The 10,021-nt window shown below is 34.6% G+C and overlaps 1 protein-coding gene across 1 annotated transcript; it reads left to right on the top strand.

Moving 5' to 3' along the window:
- Window positions 1-8,296: 8,296 nt before the first annotated feature.
- Window positions 8,297-10,021, top strand: LOC133782182 (uncharacterized). The gene is made up of 4 exons (XM_062221401.1): window positions 8,297-8,509; window positions 8,587-8,679; window positions 8,759-8,860; window positions 9,477-10,021. The coding sequence occupies exons 2-4, from the start codon at window positions 8,623-8,625 to the stop codon at window positions 9,987-9,989; spliced, it is 672 nt and encodes a 223-aa protein (XP_062077385.1). The 5' UTR covers window positions 8,297-8,509; window positions 8,587-8,622; the 3' UTR covers window positions 9,990-10,021.

Raw genomic sequence — 10,021 nt, 5'->3', positions numbered from 1 at the left:
GTGTAGTTTTAAAAAAATGAGATTAATAATGAAAAAGAAAATATAATTTTAGTATTTATTAAAAAAAAATTGATTTGAGAATGTATATTTTTTTAATTTTAATGCTTAATATGTATATTAAAAAATAGATTAGATTATGTACATTAAAAAAATATATATTATATTTTTTATATTAAATATTATTTGTTTATAAATATTTACTAAATAAATTGTTTTGATGTTACTGATATAAAGTGATATAAAAAGATTTGATATATGTTATTAATCTTGGTTTATGTTGTGCATGTTATGAGAATGTTCTGTATATTGCTCTGGGAATATTCTGGTTATATATGTGTTTAATTTGTAGGTTTTTCAATTTTTGGGATAGTTTGAAATATAGTCATTATGCTCCCCAAATTTTGTTGGAGTTAGTAAAATTAATAAAAGTTTAATAATTAATTAAATAAAAATTTAAGTATAATTCTAAATTCATCAAAAAAATAATTTTTAACTATAATTTAAATAAAATAAAATTACCAATCATAATAATTAATAATTAATTTTAACATTAATATTAGATGTTTTGTAATTGAAAAAGTTAAAAATATAAATGATTTAATAAAATATAAATATAATAAAATTGTTATTGATTAAGTAAATAATCCAATACAAATTGAAGAATTTAATAAAAAATTACAAAATGAAATTAATGTATAATTAAATTATTTTTAAATTAAAAGTAATAAAAAGTAAATGTTAAAGTAGACTAGTCAACGGACACGTGGCACTGCATGATTGGTCTAAATTGTTATTATTTTTAAAATAATTTTTAATTTATTTTTTAATTTAACAAAAAATAAAATTTACATTTTTAAAAAAAAAATTCAAAATTTTTTTCAACTTAAGATTAAGTATGAAAAATACATTTTTTTTAAAATTTAATTTTATATTGTTAATATCCTCAAATTTTTTAATTTATTATTATTATTATTATTATTATTATTATTATTATTATTATTAAAATCTTCCTATTTATCATTTTGTCTACTTTTTTTCAATTAAAGATTAAGTAATTTTGTTTAAAATCTAAGCAATAATTTAAGATTAAATATTTTTTTTTACTTAATCCTAAATAATTGATTAAAAGCAACAAATTTGATTTTTTTTTTTTTAAATGAGAAAAAATTATTTTTTGTTACTTTTGAATTGGAAAACAATAAATTGGATTTTTTTTAAAAAATAAAAAATATAAAATGATTTTTTTTATGAAAAATTATTTAAAATAATAATAATGTGTACCAATCATGTGGTGTCACGTGTCATTTAAGTGTTAGTAAGTTGTAAGTTTGAGTAATTTAGCCGCAAATATCTCTATAAATAATTATTTTTGCCAGAGATAGGATATTATTATCAATTAGTGATAATTAGGGAGACAAACAGTCATGAAATACTTTGACTATCATTTCCCTCATTTTAAGACAATTATTAATATTTTCTTAATTATTTCGCTTAAAGATGGCGAGCGACAGGAGCTGGATGAGTGCGAGGAATCGTTGGTCTCTGGAGTATAGAAATGGTGTTAAGGAGTTCTTCGATATCGCCAAAAATCAGTTGAACGATCAGGGTTTGGTTCGCTGTCTGTGCAAGAAATGTGGGAATGTTAAGTTCCAGCCTATAAAAGCAATTTCGATGCATTTATTCAACAATGGCATCGTACAGTCCTACAAAGTGTGGCATTACCATGGAGAGGCGCTGCCGTCGCCACCAACTGTGGTACGAGATCAAGATAGAGATGAGATAGCGGATATCCTGGAGGATGTTTACGCTGAAGATGACGTTCCCGCTGGAAACTATAATGATCCTCCCCAAGATGATCCTCAACATCGCGACAAGTATGACAATTTATTTAAGGAGATGTCAAGTGAACTGTAACCGGGTTGCCGAAAGTATTCCGCGTTGAACTTCTTGGTGAAGCTGATGCATCTCAAAGTTATTAACAAGTGCAGCAATCATTACTTTGATGGTTTGCTGGAATTGTTAGTCGACGCTATGCCTGACGGAACAATTTTACCTAAGTCTAACTATGAGGCGAAGGCAAAGTTGCGGAGTATTGGATTGGGATATGAGTCCATCGATGCTTGCAAGCATGACTGTGCACTGTTTTGGAAGGAGAATGCGAATTTTGAATTCTGTCCGGTTTGTGGTGAGTGTCGCTGGCAAGATAATCGTGGGAACGGGAAGAAAGTGGCCCATAAGGTCATGCGGTACTTTCCGTTGACGCCGAGATTGAAAAGGCTGTACAATTCCAGATATACTGCAGAGGATATGAGATGGCACTATTCTAAAAGGCCAATGGAAGATGGTGTGATGAGGCACCCCGCTGACAGTAAGGCGTGGAAGCACCTTGATGAGTTGTACCCATCTTTCGCAGCCGAACCTCGAAATGTTAGGCTTGGGTTGGCTACAAATGGTTTCAATCCTTTTGGGAACATGAGCAACTCTTACAGCATGTGGCCTGTGATACTTGTCCCATACAACTTGCTGCCGTGGAAGTGCATGAAACCACAGTCATTAATGTTGTCTATTCTAATTCCAGGTCCTTCTTCACCTGGAAAAGATATCGATGTCTATATGAGACCTTTGGTTGACGAGTTGAAGGAGTTATGGGTGAATGGTGTCGAGACACGAGATGCATACAATAGTACCTTGTTCAATATGCGTGCAGCAATCTTGTGGACCATTAACGACTACCCAGCTTATGCTATGATGTCTGGGTGGAGCACAAAAGGGTACAAGGCGTGTCCCACATGCAATGAAGAAACTCCCTCTGTAGGGATTAGAAGTAAAATTGCATACATTGGCCATAGGAGGTTTCTTGATATGGATCATGAATGGAGGAGCAAACGAGCACTGTTCGACGGTAACAAGGAACTCAGGCCACCATCGAAAGATTACTCCGGTGATGATGTGTTGAAGCAATTAGAGAATTTGCTGATTAGACATCCTGGGAAACACAAAGAATTTGGTGGTGTGAAACGCAAAAGGGCTCCGATTGAACTTAATTGGTCGAAGAAGAGCATATTTTTCGAGCTTGATTATTGGAATGTAGAGTCCAAGAACTTTACTTAGCTAATTATTTAGTAGTATTATAGTATGTTTAGTGTTATCTTTGTTACTATGGATTTTTGGTTCAGACCGGGAGTTATTTGGACATTCATAGTAGTACTTATAGATTTTCTAAGTTTAACCTATAGTTTAAGAATATTAAGTATAACCTAAGGTTTGATTAAAGTGACTGATATTAAGGATTATATTATTATATTATAAGGTTTAGACATCAACCAATAGGATTTTAAGCACATGTTTTGAATGGTAATTAAGGATTAAGCATTTTTGAGGATTAAATTAAATAAGGGTAAAAGTTTGAATGTATAGGGTCAGTCAGCAGCTTTGAGCACGTTGAGGGCTTAGTCAAGGCTGTTTACTCCATTCAAACTCAGCTAAAAATGTGTAAATTCGTGTTTAAATATTCAGCGTATGCCGATATATCGCAGCTATAGGGGGCGATATATCGCAGCACATAGATACGGAAAACACGAATCGATGCACGGTCGCCTCGGGAACAAAGGTCCAGGCGATATATCGCCTATAGGGGGCGATATATCGCCTCCACCAGCATGTTTTCAAATACATTTGAATTCTTTTCCCTTCAGCCATTCAAACTCCTTCAACAGTCCAACATCTTCTGAACGAGTCTTCAGCCTCTGCTGAACGATTATTCAAATGATTTTCACCTAAAAAGCCATTATTTTTATTCAAGTAAAATCAAGATATTTTCATTCCCAAACTCTATAAATAGGACCTAGTACCCAGCCATTATTCACCATTTGCTCTAAGTTCAGAAGCTGCTAGTGTTAAGTGAGTGTGAGAGTGTAAACACTTGGTTTGGGGAAAAACTATAAGCTTAAACATCATAAGCTTATCAAACACTTTGGGAAGTGAGTTCTATAGTATTTCGGTGGAGGTTAGGTTGATCTTGCAATCTTTGAGGTAAACCCAAAACGCTAGTTCCTTTCTGTATTTTATGTTATTTCCTTTCTCGAAATCTTCTACTCAGTCCCCTAACCTTATTCTTATTTTGGTTAGGGAATCCAAGCTCTTAAGCATATAAGTCGGTAAGTATGTTTTTTTTATGGTTTAGTCTTTCCATCTCTTCCATTTCATCTCCTTTCTTAGACTCACTCTTTCTTATGGTTTTAGGAGTGTTCCAAAAGTCCCAACTCAGTCCATAATCCTGGTAACTTTGGTAAGGAAATAGGCTAGAATCAACATGTTATGTGATTATGTTATCTATATGTTTTTATGTTATCAAAAGTGTTATGATATATGTGTATGTTTGTAGGCTTGGGCATATGACCCATATGACTAACAAGACCCCAAATGGGTTATGGGCATATGACCTACTTAGCTAGTAGGACCCCACTAATCCCATGGGCATATGCTTGTTTAGTCTATGGGACCCCAAGTAATAATGGCCATTATAATAAGTGTATGTTATATGTATTATGTTAAGTCTTTATGTTTTCTTATGAAATTATGTATATGGTTTTGTGTTAGATTTTCCTTGCTGGGCATTAGGCTCACTCCTTTCTGTTTATGTGCAGGAAAATAAGCTTAGAGGCGGAAAGATTCGTGACGCTTGGAGGATGTGTATCGATGATGAATGGAGTCAAGGGGCCGAGCGTTATTCGATTCGAGGATATAGTCTCCTTTTATGTTTTTATGGTTTTTATGTGTATTTTCCGCATTATGATGTAATGTCCTTTATTTTAAACCATGTTTTGTTTTAAAGACAATGGGATCCCAAAATCCTTCTTAGTATTCTGTTTATTTGTAAATAACTCTTATTTTTCAAGTTACTCAATAAATTATGGTATTTTCGTAAAAATGTAAGTTTTATGTATAGTTTCGATAATGGTCCAATTAGTCTAGATTAGTGGGTCATTACAGGAAGGAGTTATTGTTGAGGCATAATTTGGACGTAATGCACATTGAGAAGAATGTTTGCGACAGTGTCTTGGGAACTTTGTTGAACTTAGAGGGAAAATATAAAGACACTGACAAGGCAAGACTTGATCTAGCAGACATGAAAATTAGGGAAAAACTCCACCTCCGCAAATAGGGAAACAAGTGGAAGAAACCGCACGCCAGTTACACCCTCAGTGTCCCGGAGCGTCGAGTTTTCTGTGAATTTGTGAAGTCAGTTGAATTCCCGGACGGTTTTGCTGCAAACCTTTCGAAGAATGTCAATGTCAATGATGGCAAGGTAACTGGGCTGAAATCACACGATTGCCACGTGTTGTTTCAGCAGTTGTTGCCCGCCGCAATTAGGTCGTTTTTGGTTCCTGAAGTTCGGAAGCCAATTATTGAGTTGTGCGGTTTTTTCAAAAAACTTTGTGCACAGACTTTGAATGTGAAAGACCTTGAGAAGATGGAGACAGACATTATCACCATTTTATGCAAGTTGGAAATGATATTTCCTCCAACATTTTTCGACATTATGGTGCATTTGGTTTTGCATCTTCCGAAAGAGGCAATTCTTGGCGGTCCCGTGCACTTTAGGTGGATGTATCCCATTGAACGTTCGATGGCAGTTTATAAACAGTATGTAAGAAATCGTGCACGTCGGGAAGGTTCAATCGCAGAAGCTTACGTGGTGAACGAGGCTTTAACCTTTTGCTCAATGTACCTGCGGGGGGTTGAGACTCGATTCAATCGACCTGAGAGGAATGACGATCGCGTTGAATCCCAACCAAATCGGGAATATTCTATTTATAAGGCTGTTGGTCGTCCATTTGGTAAGAAATCAAGTATGCTCCTCAATCCGCAGTTAAAGCAAAAGGCTGAGTGGTATATCTTGAACAATTGTGCCGAATTTAAGGAGTACCTTAGGTGTGTTTTCTAGTATTTTTTCAATAATGATGTTTGGTTTATATACTGAGTAAATGCCAAAATCATAATTTTGTTGTTCATTTGTAGTGAGCATATGGATGAATTAAGAAGACGGGGGAGGCTCGAATCTTGAAGTTCAACAAGAAACTGATTTTCCTCAGTGGTTCAAAGAAAGAGTATGTATATTAGTCAATTCTTTTCTGAAACCCCACTTAATCAATCCAAAACTAACTTTCAATGTTAATGTTAATAGGTGAGCGGTTTGCATGAGTCAACACCTACTAAAGTGAATAATGAATTGTATGCTCTCGCAAACAAATCAAGCGGCACCGTGTATTCATATCCAGGGATGATAGTGAATGGTGTGAAATTTGTGACTCGTGTTCGTGATATGAAGCTTAAAACACAAAATTGCGGTGTAATGGTGCCAAGTGAGGAAGGAGTGAACTACTATGGAGTTCTGGAAGAAGTAATTGAATTGTCCTACTTGATGGGTTACAATGTTGTCCTATTCAAGTGTAGATGGTTCAATACAAGTAGAATTAAAGTGGAATCCAATTTTACGAGCGTATATGTGAAAGAAGAATGTTATAAAGATGATCATTTCGTTCTCGCATCTCAAGCGAAGTTGGTGTATTATCTTCGAGATGTGAAAAATGGGGATGATTGGAGGCTCGTTAATGAATACATTCCGAGGAATGTATGCGATTTCTCAAATTCCGATGTTGATGATACTGAGACCACAAATGATATACCAATATTGCAAGAAGTTAATTCTTCATTTCAGTTGTGGGTAGAACTTCCAATTTTTGATAATCTTCAGTATGATCGGGTTGATGTCAATGCCACTGAAGTGCACAACGTCGATGATTTGGTTGGCGAAGGTTCAGATGAATTTGTTGTCGATGATGAAGTTGAATTTGAAGACGACACGTTGGCCGAGTATGAAGACGATGAGGATGACGATAATGTTCTAGTCGATAGATAGTGATGTCGTAATGATGTTGTAGTTAGTGATGATGAGGACAGTGATATGTAATTTAAACAAGTGTATGTAACTTTTTATTTAATTCAATGAAAACTTTATTTATTATCATTAATTAATAATAGTATCAGATATAGGTACACACACACCTATTGGATGCTTTGGGGATAGTCCATGTATTCATGTACTGCTACTCATTTTTTCAAAATACCTGATGAAATATTTTGAAAAAGTGGGTAGTCGCACATGTCTGCTTACTATCTCCAAGGGATCTACTAGGTCGGAATAGGGTAGGTTGGGAAAGACAATAAGTAATAAAATGTCAATTCAATAACAAAAAACAATAGTGATGCACCTAGTGGATGCCTTGGGGATAGTTAATATATTCATGTGCTGATACTCATTTTTTCAAGATGTTTGAGAAACATCTTGAAAAAATGGGTATTCGCACATGTCTACTTACTATCTCCAAGGGATTTACTAGGTCGGAATATGGTAGGTTGGGAAAGACAATAAGTAATAAAATGTTAATTTTATAACAAAAAACAATAGTGATGCACCTAGTGGATGCCTTGGGGATGATTAATGTATTCATGTAGTGGTTCTCATTTTTTCAAGATGTTTGAGAAACATCTTGAAGAAATGAGAATGACTACATGACTGCTTACTATCTCCAAGGGATCCACTAGGTCGGAATAGGGTAAGTTGGGAAAGACAATAAGTAATAAAATATTAATTTTATAACAAAAAATAATAGTGATGCACCTAGTGGATGCCTTGGGGATAGACAATGTATTCATGCACTGCTCCTCATTTTTTTAAAATGTTTGAGAAACATTTTTAAAAAATGAGGAGAAGTACATGACTCCTTACTATCTCCAAGAGATCCACTAGGTCGGAATAGGGTAGGTTTGGAAATACCATAATGAATAAATGTTAATTTTATAACAAAAAACAACAGACATACATAATTTGAATTAGTTAATTAATGAATATTTTAATGTAGAATGGCCGAAACAAGTAGTGACACAGGTGGTGGCTCCAAGAGAGGCAGGGGAGCTTATTACGGTGCCAATATCGAGAAGGAGCTGGCCATCAAAAAAGTTAGTCATTTGAAAGTAGAGTTTGATGAAGAAACTGGAAAAGCTACTCAAAAGTACGGCAAGTGGTTCAACAATTCCATGGCTCGTTATTTGCGTAGCACCGTACCCCCAACTACACTAGCTTGGGAACAAGTAAAACCAGCTGATATCGAAGTTATTCGAAAGAGACTATCTGTAAGCATTCTTTAAACCTTTAATAACTCATTATTAAATATTTTGTCTATCTTCATAGTATTTTAACAAATTCCAATTTTAATTGTGATTTTAGGAAAAATTCATTTATCCAGAAGACAATCCAGTAATCAACGATGCCATGGTAAGACAAATGCAAAAACATCTGACTGATTGGCGCCACACGATGAAGAAACACTAGGTAGATGTTGGAGGAGAGGTGGACAATGAGAGAGCGAAGTCAAAACCTTTTGTGTCGATTACTTCTTCTGATTGGGCAATTCTGTGTGATTTTTGGGCTTCTGATTCTCACCAGGTATGCCGTAGATTTTACATTAATTTTTAATTATAAAATTACAATTTAGATTAATGAGTACTGTTTTCTTTTTGAAGTGTATATCAAAGAAAAATAAAGAAGCTTGAGCTAAAATGACCATACCAGGAGGACACGGTTCCAAATCCATCGTTGCCCATGTTTATGATCACGTAAATTATAATAACCTATATCCTTACATTTACGAAAATATTATAAATGTCACAATGTTTAAATAATTTGCTTTTTTAGATGGACCCATCTACTGGCCAGCTCCCGAGCATGATCGACACATTCGAGCACCTCCACAAGAAGAAGGATAAGTGGATTAGTAATGCAGCGGCGACAAAACATGTAAGTTGCATAACCTTAACTAATTTATGATCATTTAACTTTAAAAAAGTTTAGTAAATAATTAATAAATATTAATTATTAATTGGTTGTTGTCAATTAGTAATTATTTATTAATTATTAATTAAATTTTTAACAATGAAATCTTTATAATCTATATGCCAATATTTTTATGATTAAGGATTGTGGACTAAGATAAAAAAAGAATGTAATTAATGTTGTCCCCGTATCAGGGAGCTTGCGGGCTAAAGTAAATTTGGTCATGAAAATCCATATCTGAATCAAAAACATGCAAATATAGTTGATGTATATGTTAGGAGACGTAAATTCCCTATTAATGGAATTAACTGCACTTACCGTATATAACAACAACATCTTCATGATTTTGATTCAGATATGGATTTTCATGACCAAATTTACTTTAGCCCACTTGCTCCCTGATACGGGAACAAAATTAATTACATTCTTTTTCAATCACTGGTCTGCAGTCATTAATGATAGGATGTTGGCAGATAGATAATAAAGTTATATTTTATATGTTGTTATATTAAAAATTTATAAGTTAGGTTTTCAAATAATGTTATATTGGAATTCGAAATACGTACTTTTTATTGTGCAGAATGAGATGACCGAGCGTCGAGCATCGCAGAGTACGGCCCCTGTATCATCTGCTGCTTCTTGTGTCGGCGATAATGTCGACGGTCATTTCTCGCCTGATATGGATATTGTCACGGATGTCCTTGGACCCCGCTCGCGTTATAAGAAAGGGTTTGGGGGGTTGCCTAGGTTGAAGGCAATTGGCGCAAAGAGGGCAGCATCTTCGTCAACTTCTCAAATGTCCGTGCAATTGCCACCTGAAGTGGACACCATTTTGCAGCAAAATCAGGACATTATGCTAGAAAATCATAACCTAAAGAAGCATACGACTAAACTTGAGAGTCGTCAACGGCGTCAAGATCTCCTGCTCGGTGCTTTGTTGAAGCAGGTTGGTGAATTGGCTCCTGGTCTTACTGTTGACTTACCAGACAAGGATTCGGACGAGGACGATGATGCTGACGGGGGCGGGAATGATGAGGCGGGCAGTACTCCTTTGTATAACTTTTTTTCTATTTATTTAAAGTTTAATTTATGAGACATTTATTTTACTAAATTACTTTTATATTT

This window comes from Humulus lupulus, chromosome 1 (genome assembly GCF_963169125.1).
Source record: "Humulus lupulus chromosome 1, drHumLupu1.1, whole genome shotgun sequence".
Lineage (NCBI taxonomy): Eukaryota > Viridiplantae > Streptophyta > Magnoliopsida > Rosales > Cannabaceae > Humulus > Humulus lupulus.
The sequence above is the reverse complement of the archived record's forward strand: the minus strand, read 5'-3'. Positions and strand labels throughout refer to the sequence as shown.

Bases quoted from the DNA above. Each gene is read 5' to 3' on its own strand.
- LOC133782182 (XM_062221401.1), top strand. From the start codon at position 8,623: ATGACCATACCAGGAGGACACGGTTCCAAATCCATCGTTGCCCATGTT. The intron at 8,680-8,758 runs GTAAATTATAAT...TTGCTTTTTTAG, and splicing joins TTGCCCATGTTTATGATCAC to ATGGACCCATCTACTGGCCA. The intron at 8,861-9,476 runs GTAAGTTGCATA...TTTATTGTGCAG, and splicing joins ATGCAGCGGCGACAAAACAT to AATGAGATGACCGAGCGTCG.